General features: G+C 47.4%; 2 protein-coding genes across 3 annotated transcripts in view; one reads left to right on the top strand and one right to left on the bottom strand.

Moving 5' to 3' along the window:
* The first annotated feature begins 1151 nt into the window (after positions 1-1151).
* On the top strand, positions 1152-9120 carry UQCC2 (ubiquinol-cytochrome c reductase complex assembly factor 2). Its single transcript, XM_074977785.1, has 4 exons — positions 1152-1323; positions 6119-6193; positions 6841-6910; positions 8466-9120. The coding sequence occupies exons 1-4, from the start codon at positions 1186-1188 to the stop codon at positions 8558-8560; spliced, it is 378 nt and encodes a 125-aa protein (XP_074833886.1). The 5' UTR covers positions 1152-1185; the 3' UTR covers positions 8561-9120.
* A 964-nt stretch (positions 9121-10084) lies between these two features.
* The window catches only part of ITPR3 (inositol 1,4,5-trisphosphate receptor type 3), a 99587-nt gene continuing 82334 nt past the window's right edge, over positions 10085-27337 (bottom strand). For both annotated transcript variants that reach the window (XM_074977770.1, XM_074977769.1), the window contains 17 exons: positions 26778-26978; positions 25125-25235; positions 24541-24636; positions 23731-23832; positions 22494-22580; positions 21684-21794; positions 21199-21391; positions 19069-19194; positions 17827-17999; positions 17416-17580; positions 16643-16835; positions 15789-15884; positions 14640-14758; positions 14049-14214; positions 12259-12419; positions 11489-11650; positions 10085-10342 (listed from right to left, as the gene is read on the bottom strand). In XM_074977770.1, the coding sequence (XP_074833871.1) occupies positions 10274-10342; positions 11489-11650; positions 12259-12419; positions 14049-14214; positions 14640-14758; positions 15789-15884; positions 16643-16835; positions 17416-17580; positions 17827-17999; positions 19069-19194; positions 21199-21391; positions 21684-21794; positions 22494-22580; positions 23731-23832; positions 24541-24636; positions 25125-25235; positions 26778-26978 (2331 nt within the window). In that variant the 3' untranslated portion in view covers positions 10085-10273. The remainder of the gene's footprint in view (positions 10343-11488; positions 11651-12258; positions 12420-14048; positions 14215-14639; positions 14759-15788; positions 15885-16642; positions 16836-17415; positions 17581-17826; positions 18000-19068; positions 19195-21198; positions 21392-21683; positions 21795-22493; positions 22581-23730; positions 23833-24540; positions 24637-25124; positions 25236-26777; positions 26979-27337) is intronic.

Consider the following 27337-nt stretch of genomic DNA (forward strand, 5'->3'; position numbering starts at 1 on the left):
GAGTGGAGATGAAAAACTGTCTAAGCCTTTCTGTGCTTTAAAATGGCCATTTAGGTGCCACCCAGCTGATTAACAGCATGCCCACACCTGGGTTTTGTGTTTCTACTGGTGGTGCACATTCACCCCTGCCTGAGTGCACATAAAATTATTCCACAGATGGCTGGAAAAGATTAGAGGGAAAATAACCTGATACGAGTGATTCTGTGCTGCACAGCAGGTAATCTGGCAGGCACACGTGTGCAGCACAGCAGGCACCATATCATTGTGCCAGCAGCACAATGCTTTGTATGCAGTAGAGTGGGTAGCAGCCTTTATCAGTGGCAAAGCAACACTGTTCAGCAGCAGCCTTCCAAATGCAGCATTAGGGTAGCCCTGTTCACCCCACGATAGGAGAAAGACAACCTGAGTGACAGCCTGTATCTTTTATCACATCAACTTCTGTTGGTGGACAGGAGGCTACAAGCTTTCAGAGGAGACACAATGAGAAACTCAGGGCAGTGCTCACAGCATTGACCTTCGAGCAAACGGTCCAATAAAGGATACAGCCTTGCCTGCATTTTCTCTCTCAAATGGCAGGCTGGGTTATAAAGCCATGGATGATGATAGGCTTCAGCGTGTAGTTTGACAGCCATATTGCATTTCTGCTCTTTAACAATTCCAGGGGTGTTTGTGGCCAGCAGGCGCCTGTCCGCGCTGGATAATCTCGTCAAGTGCCATAGGTTTAATTGTAGCCTGGCTGCCTCTGCTGCCTGCGGATAAGATCCCTGTGATGCTGTTGCTCGCAGGGAAAAGGAGCCAAGTTATGAGCATGCACCTGCTCTGGAGGTAAGTCAGGGGCATGCAGCAGGCTCTGCCCCCTGCACCTCACCTTCCCCTGGGATCAAGATGCTCCGAGCCACAGAGACTCAGGGCACGTGTCAACGTTGGACGCTACTGCCTTTAGCGCATGCGTAGGCACCTGCTGCTGCCCTCAATGCAACCCCAAACTCATGACTTCGCTAGACTATGCTGCGCATGCGGCAACTGACGCTAAGCCGAACGGCCGTTCTGAGGCTGCGTGCGCCGTGGATTCGGCCCCTCTCGCTTTCCGTAGTGTGAAATAATTGACGAGTTTGACTGGCCGTCTCCGCATCACGTGACCTGTTAAGCGTCACGAGGGGCTTGGGTGGGCGCCCCAGCTCCAAGATGGCGGCCACTCGTTACCGGCGGTTTCTGAAACTCTGTGAGGAGTGGCCGGTGGAGGAGACCAAGCGTGGCCGGGACCTGGGCACCGTCCTGCGGCAGCGGGTAGCACAGGCCTTCCGGGAAGGGGAGAGCACCCAGGTGAGAGGCGGGGCCCGGGCGGGGGGTTGGGACAGCCGCGGTCCGCGCCTCCCGCACCCCAGTTCCTCCCTGACACCGACCCACCTCGTGCACTGCCCGCCAGACACACGCCCCCACCCCGCGGCTGACCACCGCACAGCCCCCCCGCCCCCGTTCCCAGCGCCCCCGTCACCTCGCAGCCCCCACGGACTGCAGTGTCTGCCTCCGACCTGCACCCCACCTCGTCTGCCTCTCAGAGCCCCGTCCCACCCTCCGCTCTCAGAGCCGCCTTCATCTCACAGCCCCTCACGTTCTGTCACTCTCCCCTCCGACCTGCAGCCCCCCCCAGCTCGTCTGCCTCTCAGAGCCCCTCACGTTCTGTCACTCTCCCCTCCGACCTGCACCCCCTCTGCAGCCCCCCAGCTCGTCTGCCTCTCACAGCCCCGTCCCACCGTCCGCTCTCAGAGCCCCCTTCATCTCACAGCCCCTCACGTTCTGTCACTCTCCCCTCCGACCTGCACCCCTTCTGCAGCCCCCCAGCTCGTCTGCCTCTCACAGCCCCCTTCATCTTACAGCCCCTCACGTTCTGTCACTCTCCCCTCCGACCTGCACCCCCTCTGCAGCCCCCCAGCTCGTCTGCCTCTCACAGCCCCTCACGTTCTGTAACTCTCCCCTCCGACCTGCACCCCCTCTGCAGCCCCCCACCTCGTCTGCTTCTCTCAGCCCCCTTCATCTTACAGCCCCTCACGTTCTGTAACTCTCCCCTCCGACCTGCAGCCCCCCCAGCTCGTCTGCCTCTCACAGCCCCGTCCCACCCTCCGCTCTCAGAGCCCCCTTCATCTCACAGCCCCTCACGTTCTGTAACTCTCCCATCCGACCTGCACCCCCCTGCAGCCCCCCAGCTCGTCTGCCTCGTACAGCTCAGCCACCGCCTCTCACAGCCCTGTCCCACCCTCCGCTCTCAGATCGCCCTTCATCTCACAGCCCCCCCCCCCCCCACACACACACATACTGCAACTCCTCCCTCCATCCTGCACCCCCCTCTGCAGCGCGCCCCTTACAGCTCAGCTCACAACCACTGCTTTTCACAGCCCGCACCATTCTCGGATCCCCCTTTGTCTCACAACCACCCCCATGTACTCCAGCTCCTCTCTCAGACCTCTGTAGACCCTACAGCAGCCCTCAGGTTAACTCCCCCTTACATCTCCACTCACATACCAGCCCTGCCTCTCATCACTCTTGTACCCCCAGCTCCTCCCTCTCATCCCCTGCAGACACCCCCCCCATCCCGTGCATCATTTTAATTTTTGTAGCTACAGATACTAATTTTGTATCCCCTGACTATTCACAGCCCCACCTCCAGCAGCTCCAGTCACACCCTACCGCCAGCCCAGCTTGCTTTCTTCTTAGATCTAACTATAACCCCTGTAGTCTCCCCTGTCCAACCCCCCCCACCCCAACCACAGTCTGTTTTTCTGTTTTATTCATGTGTAGTAAGATCTACAGATTTTAGTTACTGCAACTGTCATTACTAAAATACTGGCAGGGTCATTTCAGGTGTGGTTTTAAAAAATGGTTAGTTTGGAGATGAAGTAGGGTGATACTTAGCAGCCAGATCATGTCAATACTTCAGTTTTTCTTCTATCGTATGAGAGAGGGCATGAAGAGAGAGCTGCTCTGTCAGGTGAGTGCTTTAGTTGCTGTATGTGGGGGTGCTTGGAGCTGGTTTGGGTTTTTTTTTTTGGTTGAAACTCTTTATTAATGGGGAGTCAAATGAAAAGGTAATTATGAGAACCCATCTTTAGTTCATGGGTTATGGCAATGAGCTCTGGTGGTGCAGGCCATGATTCAAGTCTCATCTCATTCTGTATTTGGTGTGTGTGGTTTTTTTTTTTATTTATTTATTTATTTAAAAATTGAGTCCCAGGAGGACCAAAGATGCAAATCACTCATGGCACCTGCCTGGTCTGTGGGAGATAAAGTCCCCCCTCTAGCCCGGGGCTTGAAGATAGATCTCTCACAGTGCCCAGGGTTTACCCCCTCTCCAACTACCATCACCCCATTACAGGTGAGTGATCAAGCCATTTCTTAGGGAGGCAGTGGCTCCTATGAATGAGGGGATTTAAAAAGGGAAACCCCCTCAGTCATCTGTGAATGAGGAGACCCTTCTAAGGAGTGGAGGGTAGACTCGAACAAGGCTCTCCCCTGTTCTAGGTAAGCAGCCTAACCACTGGGCTAGAGGTGAGTCTAGGTCTTTAGTTGGCCTAGTAAGTAGTTTAATTAAATTGGAACAGCCTCAGTAAGTAGGTAAGGTTGAAGGGGCACCTTTTTCCTCATCAGGCGGGGTGGGGGGACTTGAACTAGGTGTGTTACTATCTTAACAGCAAGCAGTGACTAACCCCTATGCTAGAGTAGGCAGTTTGCATTTGGTCCTTGCTTAGGCCTAATTAAAAGTGAATGTATGTCAAGAGAGGAACAATGAGAGTGCTCTCTAACATTCCCTACTTAATCACAATAGGTTTCACTTAAACCAGGAGGTTCCTGGCTGAGAGCCAGGTTCTAACCTACTACTTCTCACAGGAGAGGGAGAAACTGACTAGTGCTGTTGGGCTGGTCAGTTTCCCTGCTCTTGTCAGGTGCAGCAGCCTAAGGGTCAGGCTGCTGCCCCAACAGGGGCTGGGAAACTCCTGTGAGGGGGTCTGAAGGAGTCAGCAAACTTTGAAACTGAGTTTGGGGAGCTAGTGCCTGGCTCTGGGTCTACTCACCTCCCAGAGCCACATTGCACACAACTCCAGTTTGCTCAGCTCAGGCTTTTGCTCAGGCTTCAGTCCTCCTGTGTATCTGGGCTTAGGACCAGCAGTGGTGGAGTTTCGAACCTGTGACCCTGGGGGTTAAAGGCTGCATGCTCTACCAACTGAGCTAGCCAGGCCCCTCTCAGAGGGTTTTACTAAACTTCTGCTTGACTTGATCAGAGGAAAGGGGAGGATTTTTGTCCCCAGTGACACCAACCAACCCCCCCGCCCCAGACTGGTTCTTTAGCTGTTACGCTGCTAGGTCTCTAATATAGTAGATCAGTTCTCAAGCCCACATGGCTCTGCTTCTGCAATATAGAATATTTCAAAATTAAGTAAAAGGCCATTGCTAGGAGAAGGGAGCTGTATCTCACGACTGCCTTGACCATAACCCCACGTTTTTCACCATCAGTGGTATCAAAGGTTTCATATCTACACTAGCACCACCCCCCCCCCCCACCCCCGCTATGAAGGGAGCAGCATCTCATTAGCATAAATCTTGCAGCACAAACTTTGAAGTGCCTACGGCTGGACTGCTTGCTGCCACTTTGAAGTTCATGCGGCAAGAAGTAGGCAGGGCAGCACCTCATTGCTATTCAACAGTCCAGCTTGTTAACATGCCCCCCACCCTTCAAAGGGGGTGGGGGGGGGGGCTAGTGTAGCTGAGCCCATGTAGTTTAATCTTTAACCAGAAATGTTACCGCACTCACTGCGCGTCTTGTGCTGATTGGCCTGCTCTTTCTTGCTCACAGCAGCATCTCTTTGCAGAAACGTAGTGCTAGTCAAATAATGCTAGGTTGTTGGGTTTTGGTAGTCTGCGTGTGTGTGTGTGTGTGTTCAGCTCAGGGGAAGGGTAGTACAGTGTGGCGTTTGTGAGCATTGCTCATTTTATATGCTAGCTTGGTACAAACAGAAGCGATTTCAGCCCAATTCAGTAGTAAGAAGGGGTTATCACCTGCCGATAATTGCCTGCTCTTCTTGTTAACCCTGCTCCCATTTCCTACCTGAGCAGTTTTCAGGGCCAAAAGCTTTTTCTGCTTGCAGTGGCTCTGTAAATTCAAAGTTGCACTAGTTTGCATGCAAGGCACAGACAGCTCTGACCAAACCAGTGTGTTAAGAATTCAGCAGTAGCTGAATATGGTTGTACTAGTTGTGCTTCAGCTGTGTATGTGCAGCTTAGCAGTTAGTTAACATCAAAAATATATTTTATAATTAGGTGGTGGAGTTGTTATTAGCTGCATAAACCTGTTTTACCTCAGTCCAGTCTGTAAATAATGGCAAGATGATACCAGACTCTGCTTTACCCAAAGGGGTGGATGCGGGGGGGGGGAGAAGTGCTGGAAAAATGCCTAAAATGTAGCACAGGGGGCTATTAGTTCCCATGCATTCAATAACCGTACTTTTTTTGAGTACAGTTTACAGTATCAATTGTATTCAGAAGTTTTGTGGCAGTTGGTCAAAATTAGGCTGTGCTCTTTCAGTAGTCCCTTTTTTTTTTTTTTTGCATTTTTTTTTCTGACTGGCTGCCTGGTAGATCCAGAAAAATGGCACTGTTTGCAGTACCTCCATTCAGCTTGGTGGTGATCACCACATTATATGCTTACCAGGTGACTGAAGTTTTTCTAATGGATGGATTACCCTATCTCATTAATAAGACTCCTTTTAAAATCTGGCTGGTAGACTGAAGGATGGATCATTTATTGCACATTATAGTAGTGGCAAATGGGCATGAGGAGAAAACTGTCAGCGCTATTTCTTTACCGTTGAATATTTTGTTCCCTTTGAGTCACCACATTCTTAAAAGCAGAGTTTTATCGTTTTTACTAATGGGTTGCATGCTTTGTAGCAGGTAGCAGGCACAGAGATTTTATCCTTTAAGCAATAGTAATTTTGCAAGATCCTGCCTCTTAAGTTTGATTAAGGTGCTCCGTTCTCTTCTCAGTTTGCACACGGCCTGTTACAAGAAACAGCATTTGTTGTGCAGGTTAGAAGTAGAATTTCCTAATATTTGTGTGTCTTTTCAGATTGCCGATCCTGTAACCTGTGACCAAATGTATGAGAGTTTAGTCAGACTCCATACCAACTTCTATAAAAACAAGGTGAGCTCTTTAGTACAGGGATTACATCACTGTATGTGGCTGTAGAGCACCCAAAAATGGGTCACAAGTCAGAGAGAGGCTTCTGTGTGATGCTATCATAGAAGCATTATTAAGCTGTCTATAGGACTGTCTGGTGCTTACAGGGCATTTGATGCGCCATGATCGATCTTTTGGAGTTTGATTTTGCTGTGTGTGAAGAAGCGATAAAATCAGTCTTTCTGGGCTCAGCCATTGTCCCTGGTACTCCGTGACGTAAGGGATGTCAGTGCAAGCCTAAAGAGCCCTGAGCTACACTAGGGCAGAAAGTAGATTCTGATACACGGAATCTAGCTATGCTAACGGTGTGGCTAGAATTGCATATCTGGAATCGACTTTGTTCCCTAGTGTAGATCAGGCCTGACAAATACAAAGCTGAACTCATTTTGAGCAACACAAACCTTTGAAAAGTTCTGTCATTTCAGAAGCATCTCCTTACATGTCTAAACTGCTTCTGGAGATGAGCCTAAAAGGCCACATGGTGGCACTGTGATTCTTTGCACTGCTAGTATTTCAACCATAAGGCTGTGCTTAGGACTTGGGATAAGGATAAGCAAAGCAGAGGAATTGTTCTGTTGAGTGAATGAATTCTTTTTTGTTTGTTTGAGAAGTACCCACGTCTAAAAGATACAAGCTTCACTGGAGTGACAGTGGAAGAATGCAGGCTGATCCTGGCAACAGGTACTCAGGCCTGTGAGGCTCTGTTTGATTATAATTTACTGTTCCCCATTCATACTTACAGTTGTAGCTTGCACTGCTGTTACCTGGTTCAAGGGATCAACAGAATTTCATTCCTCATGGCTCTAGGTGTGTGGCACTTCCTGCAATCGATACTTCCCATTAAAGAAAAAATTCAACATTTAAGATTTCAGTTCTCTACCTAACCTAGTTTTGGGAATCCCTGTGGTTAGTAATGATAAATGAAAAGTATGACTACTGTGCCCATGACTTAGAATACCTTAGGATCTCCATACGTACATGAAGAAATAACAATCAAAATGAGCTTTTTGGTCATATGTTTATTAACACGTGGGTCTGGGGCAGTGACACTTCCTGGTCAGGTCATACATGAAGTTGAGCAGCAGGGCTGCACTGAAGAAGCTCATGCTATGCCTGCCACACCATTTGTATTTAGAGTGCTAAAATTCAGCCAGTTTGTTTCAAAAGTTGTCAGCTGTTATCTCATACATTTAACTTTGTTCTTCGCAGCTTCCTTAGTAGTAAGGAACCTTTTAGAGACAAAACAGGGTAGCTGTGCATGACTCTGCTCAGTCAATGCATAGGTGAGGTGTAATTATAGCATCAAAAGGGACCTCAAGAGGTCATCTAGTCCAATCCCCTGCACTCATGGCAGGGTTTTGTATTATCTGGCACCTCCCTGACAGGTATTAGTCAAACCTGCTCTTAAAAATCTCCAATGAAGCAGATTCAGCAATCTCTCTAGGTGATTTATTCCAGTGTTTAACCACAACAGGAACTTTTTATTTATGTCCAACCTAAACCTTCCTTGCTGCAATTTAAGCTCATTGCTTCTTGTCCTATCCTCAGATCTTAAGTCTTTTTTGTACTTGGAAACCATTATCACATCCCCACTCAATCTTCTCTTTTCCAGACTAAACCCATATTTTTTTCAGTCATCCTTAATAGGTCATGATTTCTAAGAATTTTTGTTGCTTTTCTCTGGACTTCAATTAGTTTGTCCACCTCTTTCTTGAAATATGGTAATCAGAACTGGACACAGTGCACCATTTGAGGCCTAGTCACCTGGAACAGAGCAAAAATTTTACTTCTCCTATCTTACTAGCAACTACTAATACATTCCAGAATGCTTGTTTGGTTTTTTTGGGGTTTTTTTTTTTTTGCAACAGTTTTATCCCATTGCCTCATATTTAGGTTGTGATCCACTTTGACCCCCCAGATCTTTTTCCACAGCACTCCTTCCTACACAGTCATTTCCTATTTTGCATGTGTTCAACTAATTGAGCCTTCCTCAGTGCAATGCTTTACATGTGTCTTTATTGTAGGAATCCAGTGTGACTTTGTTCTGCTTCTGCTCCTAACTCTGTCTACAGTATGTGAATACTGACTATTGGGGATGGTAAGGGGCTGCCCCTGTGCACTGAAATACACTCTCCTTAGGTTGAAAGACTTCCCACATATATTACACTGACTTCTCCAAACCTCAAACAGAAATCTCATCTGCTTTTCTGCCTTCCCTCTTTTGCCCCCATTGTAGACACTGTGAAACAGATGGAAGAAATGAAAAAAGGTAAATGGCAAAAACTCCGAGAGAAGTTCTCTGTCAAGAACACTGAAGAGGACTCAAAATGATCACCTCTCTTCCCAGCCCTGCTGTGTACATATTCCCAAAGCACTGTATATTTTCATGCTGAATAAAGCTGTTCATTCCTCTGAGCAACAGCATTGTCATTCAGATCTAGGAGATCATCCTCCATTTTATTCTAAAATCTGGGACTGAATTTGGCATTTCCATACACAAATACCAACAAATATACAGGGGACAGCGTGTTTGTATTTGTGGAAAATGAGACACTATCTATGCTGAAAGAGTCAGGGCAAGACAGATTGGACCATTTGAACACAGTAGTGCCAGAACCACACTTGGGACAATTTTAGTTATACTCTTGAAGTAACACAGCCACTAAAATCTTAATATGGTTGTCCTCTTTTAGTTAGGTAGTCATGTGTCATTGGGTTGCACATCCTGCGGTTTAAAGAATGGATGTTAATTACTGTACTCCTCAGTCCCACAGATCCAAGTTCAAAATCTGATCATTCCAGTGACTGTGGCTCATTTGCAATCCTTAAAAGCACTGTATAGTTCAGTAGAAGCACCATTGTCTCTCCTGGGAGCCTAAGGACTGCTTTGTTAGTGCAGTGCCCCATGGAGAGGGAAGAATGTATAGGTAAAACATATCTGACTATAGGAAGCACTAGTAGCCTCTTGCTGTTATGGATTTGATTAGTTTTCTCTGTCAAGAACCAAAACCATCTGAAATCTGCAATGAGACCTAGACTGCAACTTGAGCAAACTAAGCTGTGGGTTTTAATGGAAGCTGTGCAACAAGAGAGCTTTGTATTTCTTTAGCACTAATATGGACCTGTATTTACACAGCACCCTGTTTAATATGGCCCTAGCTGCTACTGTTTCATAAATATCAACAGAGTGTTGAGAGGAGGGTCTTTGACCTCATCTCAGCATTTACTAGGACTTAATTTGTGTGTTAACTTAATTAAGGCAGTTTACATATTAGTGAACTAACAACTAACAACAAAATATAGTTTGTAAAACATCACACCAGAGATGAAAATAAACACAGAATACCTCTTCACAGTGAACTGCTGTAAACCTGCAATTTCCCACTACTGCCCACATGTCAGTCCACAGAAGATAAAATACCAAGTCACACAAACAACAGCTCTGCTGTAATCCTCACCAGCTGCATTGTGCTATCAATACATCTTGTTGAGTTTACTGCACCCCAGTGATAGATGGAATTCTTAAAATGGAGGAAAATCAGTGCTGTGATATACAGCGAACAAGATATCTGGCTTGCAAAGTACCATGTCTATTATAAACTTTCCACTGACTACTTGGTATAAGTTAAATATTGCAACCCTATCATTGCTAGTAACAATATTAATGCTAGCCTCGCTGGAGGTGCATAGCCAGCAAAGTGTAGTGCATGGAGATAAAGAGAATTCATGTTCCAGAATAAAAAGTTATTGCAATGAGGAACTAACCTCCCAAATAATTTACCTTCCTTTGAGGGCATTAGGATAAAGCATAGGTCCAGGGACAGTGAAGAAATCTGTAAGTTGTTCCCGGTTGTTGCTGGGCAAGATATTTGCAGAGATGTAATCAAGAAGGAAACGGCTGGCACTGAAGCACTACAGCAGTAACTTTTCTAGGCTTTGGTCCAGCTTCCAAACATAAGCTCTAGAGGCAGACTCCAGTGAAAACATCCTCATTAGCTGATAACGTGTACTTGGCGGCTGATGAAGGTGATGTGTTCATGTGCCTCAGTGATTCAAAGTGTTCTGGACGTCCACAAAACCCAACCGTTGTCTACGCTTCCTTTGCTCTGTCATCTAGAATTGGCAAAATAAACATGGAGTAGTCAGAAACACTGTTCTTTTTCCTTTTCCTGCACACTAAGGCCCATCCCTTAGTCTGGGATCAAACACGTGCTTGCCAGGGGTTTTCAATTCAGGTGACAAAGGAAACCATACTTTAAACAGCATGCTGGGCTATGAAACAGCCTCCATATGTGAAAAGCAGTGATCCCTGTAAGCTGAGCACTTTGGTTGCTGCACAGGAGAGATTAGCAGAGTGCCCACAGTGAGCAGCATGTGTTTCTATGGGTGGTGCACATGCCTTGGAGCACATAACATTTATTCTGCCCAGGGATGTCAAAAATTAGAAGGAACACTAGTGGGGAGATTAAAAAGACTGGGATGTTCATCCTAGAAGAGAGACAACTAACCGGGCTTATGAATGGTGTGAAGGAAATATATAAGGAAGCATTCTAATACAAGAACACTGAAATAAATGGGCAGCAGGTTTAAAATAAACATAAGGGAGTATTTCTTCACACACAATTCACAGCCGGTGGAACTCATTGCCAGGGGCTGCGGTGAAGGCTAAAAGTATAAATGGGTTCAAATATAATTAAGGTAATGGAGAATAGATGAATCATTGGCTATTAGCAGCACTGTGCTTTGGGTACTCTGTGACTGCCAGAAGCTTGGGCGGGGTCATGGGATGGTTCACTCAAAGTTGCCTTGCTCTGTTCAGTCCCTCAAACATCTGGTACTGCCCATTGTCTGAACACGGGATAAGGGGCTGGATGCGTCAAAGACAGTATGAATATTCCTATGATCTTTTGGGTCCTCTTGGAGAGGATTAAGGCAAGTGTGTTGTGTTTCAGAATGTAGTTTACTGATGGAGAGGAAATCAAGCTAGGTCCCCTTGCAGCTGGTGAAGAACACAGCTATTCAGGGAAACTTGGGCCAAGTACCTTGATTGGAGGAACAGCAAATCCTTTCCCCTCAGCTGTGCAGATTACAGAAGTCTGCCAGAGGCTGCATTCATTGATGCTGGCTGAGGCTCCCTCTGAACATTACCATAGCAGAGTATGACACTAGAACCATGTTTCAGTTATTGCAGATCTTGCTCTACTGCTTGGGATTTGTGCTGTGTCATCCCCAATTCTGAAGCATCCCTGTTTAAACTACCTGCTCTTTCAGCTCATTTAGCTGCGAAGTGAGGTAAGACACCAGCTTCATAGTGGAGTTGAGCTTGTCTTGGAGACTCCGGATCTCGTTCTGTTCACCTTCCCCTTCGTTGCTGACCAAAGACATAGCTCGCATGCGAGGGAACCAGTCCAGGTTCTTGTTCTGCAATGGTGAAAACATTGGGGGGAGGGATGTGCCGATTTACACATACGTGCTAATTCACAAGAACTGCATGGTTAAGCTTATAAACTGTATGCTAAGGGACTAGCAGAAACACTGAAGAGCCTGGAGTCGTCAGTACCTTTGGATTCTCATTCATAGCTCATTCATTTTTCCAACTTACACACGCTCGCTCTCCCTCCCTCCCGGTAGGCTTCCGGACACAAAGCAAGCCCATACATTTGACTAGGACATTAAAAGACTTGCCTGTACGTTCCTGCCATCCTCCCCAACCCTTCATCGCTGTCGTGAGTTCATGATAACTAGGCAGTTCCTGGTTCTGCTTTTTCAGGAAGCCCTGGATTTATTTGACTATCCCATAGTTGACTATATAATACCCACCAGATGGCGCCTGGTTAGCCGGGCCCACATGGGAAGTAATCACACAAGGGAGAACTGGGAAGTTTTTACAAAATGAAAAAAAAAAAAAAAATCCACATTTCTTTTAAAACAAGTAAGTTTTTCTCAACTACCTATTGTGCAAAAAAATGCTTTCTGTGGAGGAAAGACATTGTGACTGTGTGTGAGACCCTGTCCTAGGCCACACACACCTTTATCATTTGTGCTACGTAACTTTCAGGCCCTGTGTAGTCTGTCTTATTCTTCACTCGCACCAGCACAATGAAGTACAAATAGTTCCACATGTTGTGCTCATATTTAATGTGCTCTTCGAAGGACACGGTCTTGTTATCAAACTTGTCCCTTTCAAGACCTGAAAGAGGTAGTGGAGAAAAGAGAGATTGAAAAAAGTGTAAAATGAAGTACGGGTAATTGCGTCCTATCCTACGTGTGAATTTCAGGAAACACATTCAATAATTAGGTGGCATTTAATATGATAAGCATTCAAATTTGCATTAGACAAATTATGTAGCTGTGAGGCTAGAATTCTTCTATTTAAGGTGCTCCTAAATACGTTTTCTGTACACCAACTCTAAACTTCTAATTATATTTAGAATCTAAATACTCTTCCTGTATACTGAAGCTATATTGCATAAAAACCACACAATGGATTTCTCTTAAAACTCATCTTCAAAGAAGGAAGAAATAGGTTTGTGGTGTGCTTTTTTATTATTTATAATTTGATTCCCCTCTCCCCTCAAAATAAGGAGGATGCTTGCTTCCTTTTTTGTTATGCTTTTCACTGCACAAAAGGTGGCCCAAGGACAAATCCGGCATTCTATCATCCAGAATTCTGAAACAACTGGCATTTTAATCATAAGTAAATTTTAATTACGTTTTCCGTAAGTACAGAATAGTGACAGTAAATACAAATCAGCAAATCCAGTATAAGTGTACAATACTACGTGGTTGGTAAATAAAGTACTCTGCACACATTTTTGTTTGTTTCTTAATATCTAATCTTATTTTTCTGTAGTCTCTTATATGTTGCTAGGTATCCCTCTCTATTATCCAGAATATTTGAATATTTAGTAACCTCCTGGTTTCAGGGCTGCCAGATATGAAAGAGTTTATTGTATCTGGAAAGTCAATTCTGTTTTCTCTCTCACCCCCTTCTTTTCTGGGAGGACTTCTTGAGTGACACAGATGGGGACAGAGCTTTCTGAGTTTAGAATTTAAGAGTCTGGAATGACAAACTCTTCACAAAGTCTCAAAAGGATAGCCATATTAGTCTGTAGTTTCACAAAAAACAGGCAATCGTGTAGCACCTTAAAGACTGCCTAATTTATTTATTAGGTAATGAGCTTTCATGGGTAAGACCCACTTCTGAAGATGGTCTTACCCACAAAAACTTACTACCTAATAAATAAATTTGTTAGTCTCCAAGATGCTACAGGATTGCTTGTCTTCCCAAACAGCACATTTATCCAGAGTGTTTTCACTAACATCTATTTATCAAAAAGCAACAGTCCAAGTTTTAAAAAAAACCCTCTCTCAACTAATGAGGTTCGTTTCCTTGGTGTATGGGTCAAGCCTGCTAGTTCTCGAGTGAACCATGGAGTCTTCTAGGATAGACAAGACCAGTGTTCCCTCTTTTTTCCATCCATGGGCGGAATACATTTTGTTATTTGCACCAAAGGCATGTGCAAATGTGTACCACCAATAGAAACACATGCTGCCCACTGTGGATGGCAGTGAATATCTGCTAACCAACTGGGCTTATAGGGATGAATGGACAAGATCTGAATTTCTAAGGAACCAACACAAAAAAATAAGTTGTCTTTACACATAATAAAGAAGCATAAAAAAGGTTAAATCCCAGTTTTTCCCTTCTTTGTACTCTTAAAATATGCAGCTACTAGAATACACAATGGCACAATCCATGAGGACCTTGTTTGGGACCCATGGGTGTGTGTGTGATGTCTTTTGTTCTGGCACTCACCACATATGAAACACGTAGTCTTAAGAATTTCTTCCTTCTTTTGCTTCTCGCTCCTCAGATCAGCAAAGGTGTCTATGATGACACCAAATATGAGGTTGAGGACAATGATGATGACAATGAAGAAGAAGAGGAGGTCATAGATAACCCGAGCAGGGAACAAGGACTCCTGCAAAAGACAGAACGAAAATAGCCAAGAGCAAAGGTCGATACTTCTCCTTTCCAGCCCTTTGCTTTAATAGTAGTTAGGTCATGCTGCTTCCTTACTACAGCTGGAGAAGTGGCTTATGGCCAAGCTAGGAGGAGGCCAACTGAGGGGCTAAGATCTAAATACCACGTCATGAAGGAAATGTGGAGTATTAATGATGACATAGATAGAGACATAAGCATAGGAGATGGAAGAGAGAATTGCTTGGGGGTGTAATGAAGGAAAAGTCAGTGTATACATAGATGTGTGGGGCAGATTGGTCTGGCAGCATCTGAGGCGTGAAAAAGGATGAGGGAGGGAGATGCACAGAGCAGTGAACATGACAGGTCTCTGCAGAAGAGAATTGGCTTCAACTGGAGTTTGCTCACAGTGCTGAGTTAACTCACATCCTTGGATGGCTTCCGCAGAATGTCACCCACGCCCCCTCCATTCCTGAGGCCATGGTTCAGCACCGTGACGATGCACATGAGCAGCGTGTCACAGGCACGCTCTGAGTTATCCTCATCTGAAACACAAGCATAAACCAATCAGGAGAGAGCAGGTAGAGGCTGGTCCACCCAAATGAGCCAGGCGGGACACAAAAGAGTCATTAGCTCTGAAGTCTCTCAAAGAGTTTTTCTTTCCTCCTTTTATCTCCTGGAAGCAGATGGTCACAGTATATGCCAGAACCAGCAGCAGAATGAGTCCACAGAAAATCAGACTGACTAATGCTCTTACAGTAACTGTGGTTTGCACTCTAGCTAGCTGAAGGAGTCTCTCCCTTGGAGAATATTTTGCTGCTCAGCCTGTTCACAACACGAGGAGATGGTTATTCCCTCTTTGTCCAGCAGAAGAGAGAGAGATGGAATCTGGACAGCACCTTGATGCTGTCATATTAACAAGGTAACCTGGAAGGGTTGAGCAGAGCCAGCCTATCCGCTCTGATAGCTCAAGCCCCCTCTGAAATCCCTATTTTCCCATAATGCGCTGGCTTACCATTTGAGCCCTGGATGGGCCACATTCACTCTGAAGGGACAGGGCTTAGCTACTTGTTAGGTAGTGGACTGCTTTGAAGTAAGTCTATTCAAAGGGCTAGATTTTTGCCCAGCTAACTGACAAACGAAAGGGGACAACCTTCGTCTGTGTCCCGATTTCTATGGCCTCAGTGACATGCCTGTCTAGGAGCACAGGGAACATCATGGCTGGAAGCTGTGGAACCATTAAAGAGGTTGCCTTCAAGAAGTCTCCTGGAAATCTAAGTCTCCTGTCAGGCATTTATATAGAAGGAGACTGAGCTCTCCCAAAGTTTCCAGCTCACTTAGGCAGACTTGAGAATTTTTGATAGCTTGGATACGGTTCAGATCAGCATCCAGACACTTGGTTGCTGATAAGCTTCAGCCAACACTCATCAGGTTGCTTTTAATGAATCATGAGGAGATAATATATAAATGCCGGTAAGCAGCTAAGGTGTATTACAGCAGCAGTGAAAACAACATTTACAGATCAAAGCAGACTAGTCGTTCTAATAGGGTAAGCGATTTTGATGATATATTTACCTTTCAGCACGTCAGGCACAGTAGAGCAGCTAATTTTGTCACCACTGCATGACTCCATAAAAACCTCCATGTTCTTTTGCATCCCCAAGGGGCCACCTGGAAACACAACAGACTGTGTCCTCATCGGGGTATTAGCTGAAGAATGACTTATCTTAGCACTAAGCCCTGTCTTCTGACTGGGGACTCTTCTTCCCTATCTCCTAGCTTCAGCTCAAAAGAGTACTTGGGAAAGGTTCTGTTGGGTTCCCTCTCCTCATCGTTCCCCATTCCCGTTTATCCCACCAGTCCCAGTCAGAGAGCTCCAGTCACTGCCATGCCCTCAGCACTGATCTCTGCAGGGAGTGAGGACAGGACTGTCTAGCATGCTACCTTCACATGCTGAGCCCAGAGTTCCCCCGGACCAATGAAAGGATGTCCTCAGGTCTTTCAACCGTGAACCCCCTGCTCAGTTTTCAAATGCGGGGGCCCTTTAGGGGCCAGCTACAGTCCTGAAGCTTCCATTGCATCTGACCAGAACCCAAACACCACTCCCTTTTACTCCTCAACTCCTGGATCTCCTGTCCAGAGACTGCAGGGCCAGTTCCTGGAAGTCTTTGGGAGCTGCTGTGCTTCAACCACCCAGAAGCTCAGCAGGACCAGGATTTTGGCCCCTAAAACATTACATCTCTCATCTTTTTTTGTGAAAGAAGTGTTATTCCTCCATTTTACAGATGAGGAAACTGAGAGAGAGATTCAGGGAGTGACCAGTGCAAGATTACACAGGGAGTCAAAAGCAGAATCTGAAAGATGACCCATTGCTACACAGGCCCTCCACCACAACCCCCCTAGCTGTGCAGTCAGGCAGGTGTAGACACCTTTGGACTTGTTGTCCGGCAGCCGGTCCACTTCCAGGATGAAATCATCTTTCAGGAAGAGAAAGCCCACAATGGAGAAAAGGTAGACAAGGATGAGAGCCAGGAGGGCAGTGAGCAGGATGGAGCGTCCATTCCGTGTCACACTTTTGATGACGTTAAACAAGGTTTCTTCACGGTAGATCAAGTCAAAGAGCTGAAAAGGACAAAATGTGCCACATGGCGATTAATTACCACGGTGTGAAATGCAGCAGCAAGCTTTGCGGGATACCATCTGGCCTTTCTATAGCACCTTGAAGCCTAGCATCTCAGAGCGCTCAACAAATACTGACTATGTTTCACAGGGCCATTCAGGAACATCCCCATTTTACTGGGGAGTAGCCCCAAGAACAAAGAGGTAAATAACTAACTCCTGTTGAAATCAGTGGGACTTAGGTTCCTAAACATCTCTGAGAATCAGAAGAGACGTGACCTCTATGCAACAGTCAATCCAGAAACAGAACGCAGGAGTCTGGACTTGCAATCCCATATGCTAACCAGCAGATCACACTGCTTGCCCGCTGACCAAGATGACAGGCAGATGATAGAAAGAGACACGGATGCAACATATACACACAAGAGACAGAAAGATTGACCCACATGAACCACATTGGCCAGTGCAGTGAATTACTATAACTCCCATTATCAGGTACTGAAAGTTCCCGCAGGAAGTTTCCAACTCCTCCCTGGGTGTGGCCGTGCTGTGGATGATTCCCTAACACAGGAGTTTACTGTACCAAGATGCTGTAGAAGAGTTCGTGTACGAAGAGCCCTAGGATGCTGGTCACTATGTAGGCCACGTGGTAGAGAAACTCCATATCCATGATCATGGCCTTGTAGCCCCGGATAAATGTCCCCCGGTTGCCCACGAAGCTCACCACAAACACAATCTTGTTGGTCAGCTAGGGAACAATCACAAGGAGGCAGGGTGAGTGAGTGCTGTGTTTTACACCAGCTTGGCTTGGTGAACTCAACTGTACAATGACGACAGTTACAGCACTGTAAGTCCATTGACTTCCTGTGCACGCTAGTGAGTGCAGGAGTCAGCTGTGATGCCCAGAGGCCACTGATGGTTTCTGAGAGTGCAACTTGACATGAACTGAGCCTGGGTTTTAGGGGAGCTTCACTCACCGTCCACAGCAACTTACATTGAGAGTTCCCAGGATGTTCAGAGTGAGCCCAATCCCTAGGTAATAGATCGATCGCAGGATCAATGCCAGAAGGAGCGGCCTGACCCCGTAGCGCCGGGTAAACAGGGCCATGATGGAGAAGCAGACCAGAAACCAGAAGAGCAGGGAGATCAGTGGGGAATCCAGCACTCCTGGGAACAAAAGGGACACCATAGTGTACAGAAATTGAACACACAGAACCAACCCATCACACTCTGTCCGTGTCTTCATAGCATACTTCAGAATTATCCCTCAAAACTAAAGAGTTTGTCATCAGAAGAAAAAAAGAAAAGAAATACCCCTGGGTACAATGTGTAACATAGAATAAAATGGCCCTTACTAGTCATTAAACATATTGCTTTATTAGTCACCCATTAACCCTTTTCTAGCACCTTTTATCTGAGATCTCAGAGCTCTTTACAAACACAAATAAATTAAGCTTCACAGCACAAGAAGTATGTCATCATTATCCCCCTTTTAGAAACAGGGAGATGAAAGCACAGAGAGAAGGGAGTTTCTCAAGGACACAGAACAAGTCAGTGTCAGAGTCAATAATGGAGTGGAGGAATCCCAGCCCACAGTCCCCTGCACTCAATATTGGACAACATCCCTCTCTCTCAGGGTGTATCTACACTGTGATTTAGACTTGTGGCAGAGAGTCTTGGGGCTTCGGTCTACAGCAGGGTTCCCACTAATTTTTCCATCCACGGGCAGAATAAATTTTTATTATGTGCACCAAGGCATATGATGTGCACCACCAAGAGAAACATGCTGCCGGCTGTGGGTGCTCGCTAATCTGCTGGGTGGTACCTGAATCTCTCCTGGGTGGCGGCCCAAGCACACAGCTTACAGCAAATAGTGGTCTACAGACTCACGTCACAGTGCTAAAAATATCAGGGCCAATGTCATAGTGCAGACAGGACTCGGGCTCCGAGGCCCATCCCATTCCTAGGCTACACTTTTGTTTTTAAAGCCACAGCACGAGCAGAGGTCAGCAGGCCCAGGCTCTGAGACTTACAGTTGCAGGTTTTAAAATGCTGCAGGCTTTAGAGGGTAATGAGGAAATTAGTTCTAGGAAATAAAGGAAGACTCAGCACCTTTGGCAGAGAATGGGGCTGGCAAGGTTGTCTCCCCCAAGAGATCACTGTGCATCAGTTCTCTCGTTAGATGAGGACACCCTTTCTCTTAGGCTCTCAGCACAGAAGGGGACGGAGCACTTACCCATAGAGGTGGCTTCAACGTAGGGGTAGAAGAAAGCAATGATTATGTTGATGAAGACAGCCAGGTTGAAGGAAATGCTTCCCCAGAGAGTCATTCTGCGGGAGAACCAGTACATCAGCGGCATACCTGGGAAGAGGAGGATGGGAGGTGACACACTGCGCAGGAGCTCTCGACTTGATCCTGTGCAGCCTAGTTATGGATCGGAACTTTTCTCACAGACTTTACAGACTCAGTTCAACACAGATTCTGAGCAAAAGTCTCGTGTGTTTGGCTGAAATGAAGCCATACGTTCAAAACTTTTCTGCTCATTTTCCATAGTGCTTCAGCCTTCTCCGCCCCCACTATTGCTTCAGACTCAGCTCCAGTGTTACACCCCTCTGGTCTCTCTCATTAGTTCCTACATCCTGGCCATCTGCACGTTTCAAAAAACACTGTCTTTGTCCTCTTGGCATCGCTTCTCTGACCCAAGGAATACCGGACAGCCTGTGTTGCCAGTCGTTTCCTATCTCAGCTCCACACTTGCTTCCTGTGTAATCACTAACAGAAATCTGTGTGGATTTGCAAGTGTGTTCACTGCTACTGTGATGTGTCATAGCTGCTCATTAGCATTTATATATTATCTCTTCCCGATTCATTAAAAGCAACCTGATATGTGCTTTAAAATGTATAATAAGTGTTCAGATGCTGATCTGAGCCATATCCAACCTATCCAAAACCCTTAAGTCTGCCAAAGAGAGCTGGAAACCTCACAAGAGACCAGCTTCTTTCTATACGAATGGTCTCTGGACAGGCACTTGCCAACAGAGGACTTCCTGAAGGCAACCTCCCTACTAGGTCCACACTAAGCTGTTTCAACCCTTGCGGATTCGGTCCCAGTGCAGAGTGATGTTATGGTTCAGTTCTGATTTGGTTCAAACTGATTCATCCAGACCTGTCTCAGATGTTTGTGCAGGTTGTGTATGGTATCTCCTCTTGCTATCTTCTGAACTGTGCTTCCTCTGGGATGGGGACCTGCATTCACACAGACCCTGCTTAACACAACCCTAAATCAGATGAAGGCCTCTATGTGTACCATAAATATTATTAATGCAGATCAATTCTCCGAGTGTTGAGAGGAGGTTCTTTGACTTCATCTCTAGCATGCACTCTGCACTGCATCCTGGGGCATGCAACAGCCTCCATATGTGGAGAAATTAAAAGGACTAAGATGTTCATCCTAGAAGAGAGATGACTAACTGGAAATATGATAGACGAAATACATAAGGAAGCATTATTAAAGCCTGCAAATAATGCAGGAACACTGAATACTTAGGCATCCTTTTATCCATGTGTTTATGTAGGCATGCCTAATGTGCCAGTCATCATAGTATATATATACACACACACAATACAAATCACCAAAAGGCCTACCCCAGCCAGCATCTGATCCAAAATGCCCACTCAGCCACTTAATAAGAGGCCAAGCTGTTTGCCACATTACACCCCCTTCTTCCTCGTGTATCTGCACAGGGAATTGCCCCTCTGCTTCCTTTAAGCCCATATCTTCAAAATTAATGCCTACCTTCCAGTGTCCAACCTGAAATGCCCAGGCCTTAAATTCCCTTTATGGATTTTTAAGAGGCCTGGGGTTGCTGAGGCTTGGCACCCTGCAACAGAGGTCCCCAGGCTTAGCGGCTACTCCTGAAAACAAGCTGTCATCAAATTCCCTTAGAGGGAAGTTATTCCCCACGGTTCTCCTCTTAGTAGCATTTTCTGTGCTTTATGTTCTTGTTTAAATATATTACCACACGATTAGGCTGCTTGGGAACTCCGTGGACAAATCCCACCCCCGTTTTGCATCTAGAGGCATGTAAGTATTTTTGTTTCCCATTTGCTGCCAGATGCCTCACAGAAAGTCAACATGGGACTGGGAAGTTACAAGTGAGGATAGCCTAATGGACACTTTGGAAATGGAAGAGTTCATTGCACTACAAGCATTCAGGGGCATGGGATGCTGGCAGAGCTTTTTTGCAAACCACAACAGCTCACAGCCATTTCAGAGCATTGCTGGCATATGAACTCCAAGATAACAGGCCAGCTGAATACTTCATGCCAGTAGCTGTTTTAAGACAAGCACTGGTTTGCCCTTACTGCGCAGTTTCTTCTGCCACTCCATCTCGTTGTGGAGGAAGGATGACTGGTCAAAGAAGTCACTGACTTTACTGCCTTGCTCGTCTTGTTCTGTGGTGGTGAAGAGCCGGTATTTGGTCTCCCGGGTGAGGAATTCGCAGATGCTGGGCACTGGGAAGACGATCTGCTCCATGGTCCGGTCCAGGCGCACAATCTGAATAGACAGGCAAAGAGACCAGGGCACTATCAGTCCCCATCTGCAGCACGGTTTTATTTGCTCTGCCAGTAACCAGCCCCACTCCAACTCAGTGAAAGATACGTAGGTTGCTGTGCACTGATTCAGCTAGCACCTCCCTGACCAGCACAAGGCTTGTGCAGTGGGAATCTGCTAGCACTGATGAGATGTGCTGTTGGGGCACTCCAGCAACAAGGTTTGCCGAGGCATGAGGTGAATCTCCTGGTTGTTAAGTCGGTGGAATGGAAATCTCCTGGCCAATAAGCCCTACCTCAATCTGGGAGGTGTGCTTCTCGTAATACGCCAGGGGGTCCTCCTCTTCTTCCTGCATGGGAGCCGTCGACTTCAGCATCTGAGTCAGCTGCTTATTGTTTAAGCTGAGCTGGGGTAGAAGGGAGAACAAGGCAGGCGTCTTCAGCTGGCAAAGGCCAGAGGGATTCTGTTCTAAGTGTGCATTAACAGCAGTTCCTCACCTTTACCACAGGCCAGTGAATGAAAGCTTTGTCTAGGGCCACAGCACCTCCCCTCCAAGGGACAGGAATTCAACTGGCTACAATAATTACATCCCCAGATTAGAAACCAATGCCAATAACACATTACAGTGGAGTAGCACTCAGGAGACAAGACAAGGCCACCAGCAGCAGGGAAGTGACAGCACAGGGACCTACCCTCCGACCTCCAGTGTTAGGAGCCAGGTAGGATTTGGACACCACCAGGGAAGCTTAACCCCCATCAGCATTAATAGGGGCAAACCTTTCCCATAGCAAGACAGGACTATATACCCTTAAGAACAGAACTGGCCACCAATATATTCTCCAGAGCTCTGCTTCAGGTTTACCCTTATGTCCTGTAACAAGAGACACACATGCAATTGTGCTTGTCTTTTTGGCACAATGCCCATGCAAACCCCACCAGCAGTCGGAATTTAGAATCTCCAGGGAAATCTCTCAAAAGATCAAGGGTGAAATGACGGAACCGGAGCAGCTAAGAAACTTCTGCTTCGCCAGGCCTGGGGCAGGGGTGTCCTAGCAACCCACAGCCACTGGGGAGACCCAGCATTTGCTCCGTGGCTCTCTCGTACCATAGAGGAGATGCCCTCCACTTCCTCCTCCTGAATTCGCTTCACTGGCTTCAGGAGATGCTGCAGTTGTTTGTTGTGCCGAGACAGCTGGAAAATGAGAGAGGGGCACACCAAGGAGTTAATACTTGTTGAATCTCTGGTCCGGAAATATCCATGGTCCAGCATGAGTTTAGTTAGCCAGAAGTCCACTTATCGTGGGGTGGCCAAATTTCCTGAAGTCCCATAAAGTTTGTTTCCAGCCACTAGTCCTGGCTCTCAGTGTTCTGGGCTGTTCTTTAGATGTAATTTACCCCTGAATGTCTCCTAAGAGCCCAGCCAGCAGTGGGAGTGTTGGTGACGTGATAGACCATATTGGCATAAGACAGGCACAGCAGGGCAGAATGTACTGTGAACATGTGAGGGTCTCTTGCTAGCCATGTAAGAATGCAACATACATCTGCCTACTACAGCCAATGAAAGTTTTGCCACTGGCTTTCTCTGGGATGAGGCTTTAACTCTTAGACACACAAAAAAAGAACAGCCTCTACAGTGACACTAGTTAGGATAAAAGAATCCCCATTCTTCAGGGAATCAGCTGATTGCCTTACTGTGTCAGGAAGGATTTCAACCCTGTGGTAATACACAGTTGGCCAGTTGACGTGGCAGTCCTGCCACACTGCACTGAAGCGCAGTCACTGCCAGACACCAGATGCCTAATCAGATACAAATGCTCTGTCCAAGGACAGTGCCGCAGCTATTTCTAGGACAACAGGGCTTATTGGGACACAAGCAAAACTGTGGAGAATAGCGCCCAAATGTACCATTGGCACAAGTGGGTGAACGTCGCTGATACCCATGATGTGTGGCAAACTGACGTCAGCAGTGACTTGAATCTGTGATGGGCCAGGACACATGGATCTAGCTATGAATGTCGGGAACCCTCTAAGAGATGTCAGGGACCAAGGAAAGGTGCAGGTGGGGGAAAGTCAGGACTCAAAGAGTCTGATTTCTTTTACTAGGCTACAAGCAACTAGATCCAGCCTGCAACTTCACAGGTGTCCCAGCAGAGCTGGTTCTTTCTTGATTTGTCTTGAGAAAGCATGTAAATAAATAAGGGAGGAATCTGAAAACATTACTCCAGGCTGATCAATGAACAAAGACCACCACAGGACAGAAACGCTGATCGAGCCCAGCCTGAGAACGGAGAGGTTTCTGCAAAGGGGGACCCGCGACAGAGAAACAGCCAAAGATACGGTACCTGTAAGGCCAAGATATAGATGTTGTGTCCAACTTCCTGGGGGGAAACCTCAGAGTTCTCACATTCCTCCTCCTGGTGGTAGGCTCTCTTAATGACATCAACCTGCAAAGGCACCATCCACCATGGGAGCACGTCAGCTGTACATTCCACCAGCTAGGAAGCCAGCCAAGGTTTGGCACTGTCCTGGGGACACTGGCAGCATAGCTTGGAAGCAATAATATTTTATTTCTCTTCCCCGTCCAGTTTGCTTTTTCTCCCCGTAACCAGGAAAGGCTCCAGGGACCACCACCAAGGATGTGTGTGGGTGTGTAACTAAGGTCAGTTGTGGGAGTGGAGGTGAGGCTTGTGATGAAAAGACAGCTATCTCCTCAGGAAGGAGGGACTAGTGGTAAAGACTTTGGAGACCTGGTTTAGTTCCCTACTCTGCCACACACTCATGTGAGACCTTGGGCATGTCACTTAATATTGTGGTACCTTAGTATCCCCATCTGTACTATGGGTGTAATATTAGTGCCCACCTTCACAAGGCCATTGTGAGGATACACACACCAAAGATTGTGAGGTGCTCAGGTAGCAGGACTGCACTGAAACCAGTTGCATCTGTGTTCCTTGATTCCAACTCACAGCCCTGGTACAAGGGAGCCACCATCAAGGTGAGAAGGGTGGGGAGGTAGAGCTGCCCTGTTTCAACATCTCCCTGTGATCGTAGGTCTGTTCCGTGGTCCACTGCTCCCGCCCCAGTGCTTCACATGCAAAGTCCTGCATGTCTCTCAAAGGCAGTCCTGCCCCTCCCTGCTCATTCATCCTTACCAGTTCCTGAGGCCGGAGGCTGATAAGGATCCGCTCGGCATTCTCGCTGTCATGTCTGCTCTCCATCAGGGCCAGCAGGAGTTTGGAGGCATTGTCCTGGTGAAGAGACGCCCGCCCGTATGTCACAGGCACCGTCTACCTTTGCTTGGGGCCCAAGAGCACACCACACCACACCACACCACTGCCCCTCAGCCCCCCTAGAGATCCAGCCATGCTCCCACCTGCGCTAGTGACATGCACGATGGAGCCTATCAACCCACATCCTGCTACAGAGCCCATGCGCCGGAGACTGAGCTCCCACCAATGCTCCAGCCAACTCTTTACCAAGACCACCTTCCCACACCCTAGAAACCAAACAACCCTGCCAACACCGCCCACACTGGAGACTGTGCCGCAGACACAAGACAGCATCTCAAAGAACAGAGTCCGAGGCCAGAAGGGACAATTGGGGACATCTAGGTTGGCCTTTCGCCTAATACAGGGGACTTCCATTGCATTAAACCCTCTCTGGCACCCATGCCTTCGCCACGCACACACATGAAACACCCCTGGCGTCACACCCCCGGCCTGGCTGTCCCACCCACCTTCAGCTGGAGGACAAGGTCCATTCTGTATTTGCAGAGGGGGCTGATCTCATTGAGGATCAGGGCCGTGATGATATCAATGCCATTCGATTCATGCGTCACGATGCAGCTCTGGGGAGCAACGCGCACACGGTTACACCGCAGGGTCTTTTCAGCCCTCTCACTCCCCACACACTCACAGCGGCTCTGGAGCCTCTAGGCCCCACCGACATGATCAGCTGTGCTTGGCCAACGTGCTCCCAGCACAGTCGCCTAACCAGATTTCAACACAGCAAAACTGAGACGTAAGTGGTTAAAAACTATTCAGACATGAAGGCAGGACTTAACCTGTCCTTAGCGTGCTATTTGGCCAGCCAGTCATCGTTACAGCCTTGTTTGGCACAAGACACGTTCACTCGCTATTGTCCTGATGTTGATGGGATCTTTTTCTTCCATGTATACTAGGGTGACCTTTGACCAGACAGCCAGTGTGAAAAATGGGGACAGGAGTGGGGAGAACTAGGCATCTATATAAGAGAAGGCCCTCGATATCAGGCTGGTCCCTGTGAAATTGGCACAGCTGGTGATCCTAGCGGGTACAGAAGCAATGACAAAAGACAGGAAGTTATTACATTCTTTGCACAGGTCCAAGCGTGAAAGCTTCTAGCGCCTGTTCCCTTAGAGTGAATCAAACGCTGTAAGCACCACACACCTGTGAGAGCAGCATCAGCCTTGTCAAAGCATCCCTTGCAGTTCCCACCCGCGTGTGAACGAGTCACATCACTGCCCTGCTACACATCCCCATTGGCCGATCCATCAGTGCCTTTCGTCTCAGTGAGGAGATACAGGTGGGTGAGTCGCAGGCTTATTCTCAGCAGCCCATTCTTCACTGTTCTCCCCCGCCCAGTCCATAACGACTCACGTGATGGGGCTCCCACGCCTTCCCCAGCAGCGGCTATGGCCCAGAGGTTTCTCCCCAATGGTGTTTTGCTCATTCCTTTTCACTGCTCCTAGTTGTGCCTCAGAACTATCCCCTCCCTCTTTGGAGATTGTGGACAGCAATCTCCTCCCTATACAAGTTAGCCCCACAACTCATGTTGGTGATTGCAACTTCTGCCCCTGCCTCAGTCCCCCTCAGCTTTCATTGATCTTCTCTGATCTTCCTCTCCAGCAGTGGTCCCCCTAAGCTGAGTGCTTGGGCAGCCCCCCCAAGAGAGTGCCACCCAGCTGAGTAGCAGATTGCCCACAGCCATCAGCATATGTTTGTATTGGTGGTGCACATCCCTCAGTGCACATACAAATTTCTTCCGCCCATGCATGGAAAAAAAATTGAAGGAACACGGCTCTACAGTCCCAGTTCTGCTCCCACGGACACACCAAAATCAGGGAGGCCGAACCAGCAGCAGTAGCAACAGAGCCTTGACCCTCTTTGTCCCCAGGCTTCAGCAAAGGCCATACCCAGGATAGAGCAGGGCTCCCTCATCAGTGTCCCAAGAGCTGCCTTGGGAACACCAGCCATTGGTACAAACCCCCGGCACCCTGAGAACAAATAAGATCTAAAGCAAAATCAAAATATTTCCAGCTGTGGGTCTGGCCACCCCCTTGCCCTTTGCCCTCATAGCCAACCTGGCTGTTTCTTTATCATGTCGGGAGTTTGGCCATGGGGGGGATTACCTGATTCTCATGGCATGGTCCCTGGCAATACTCCGTCAAGGTCTCCAGGGTCTGGGTGATCAAGGCCACGTTATTTTCATTGATGTAGAGGCCCAGCAGGCCCAGCCCTCCCGTGGTGCTGCCACACATGATGTCCAGGAACTGCAGCGTCTCACACACCAGGTTGTAGTTGGTCTTATTATTCTGACACCGCAGGAAGTTCTGTAAAACAAACCCCTAGGCTCAGTGCTCCAGGAGGGGCTGCCGGGGTCACAGCCCCCGTCTCTGCATCCCTCCTTCACACCCTCTCCTCCCCAGGGCAGAACTTGGTACTGAGACCTCTACTTTGCCTGGCAGTCAGTGAGATCTGTCACAAGAGTGGTAACAGTGCACTCACTAGAGCATGGCTAGCCTGGGCCAAGTTCATCTGTCACTTTTCTTCCACACGTCCCAAAGCACTGACAAAGCTGTTCAGTATCATCATCTACCCCACCCATTTTACAGATGGGAAGACTGAGGCACAGGGTTGGGACTTGTCCATAGTCACCCAGCAGGTGAGCTGCAGGGCCAGGAATAGCACC

The sequence above is a fragment of the Carettochelys insculpta genome, chromosome 26 (genome assembly GCF_033958435.1).
Source record: "Carettochelys insculpta isolate YL-2023 chromosome 26, ASM3395843v1, whole genome shotgun sequence".
Taxonomy (NCBI): Eukaryota; Metazoa; Chordata; order Testudines; family Carettochelyidae; genus Carettochelys; species Carettochelys insculpta.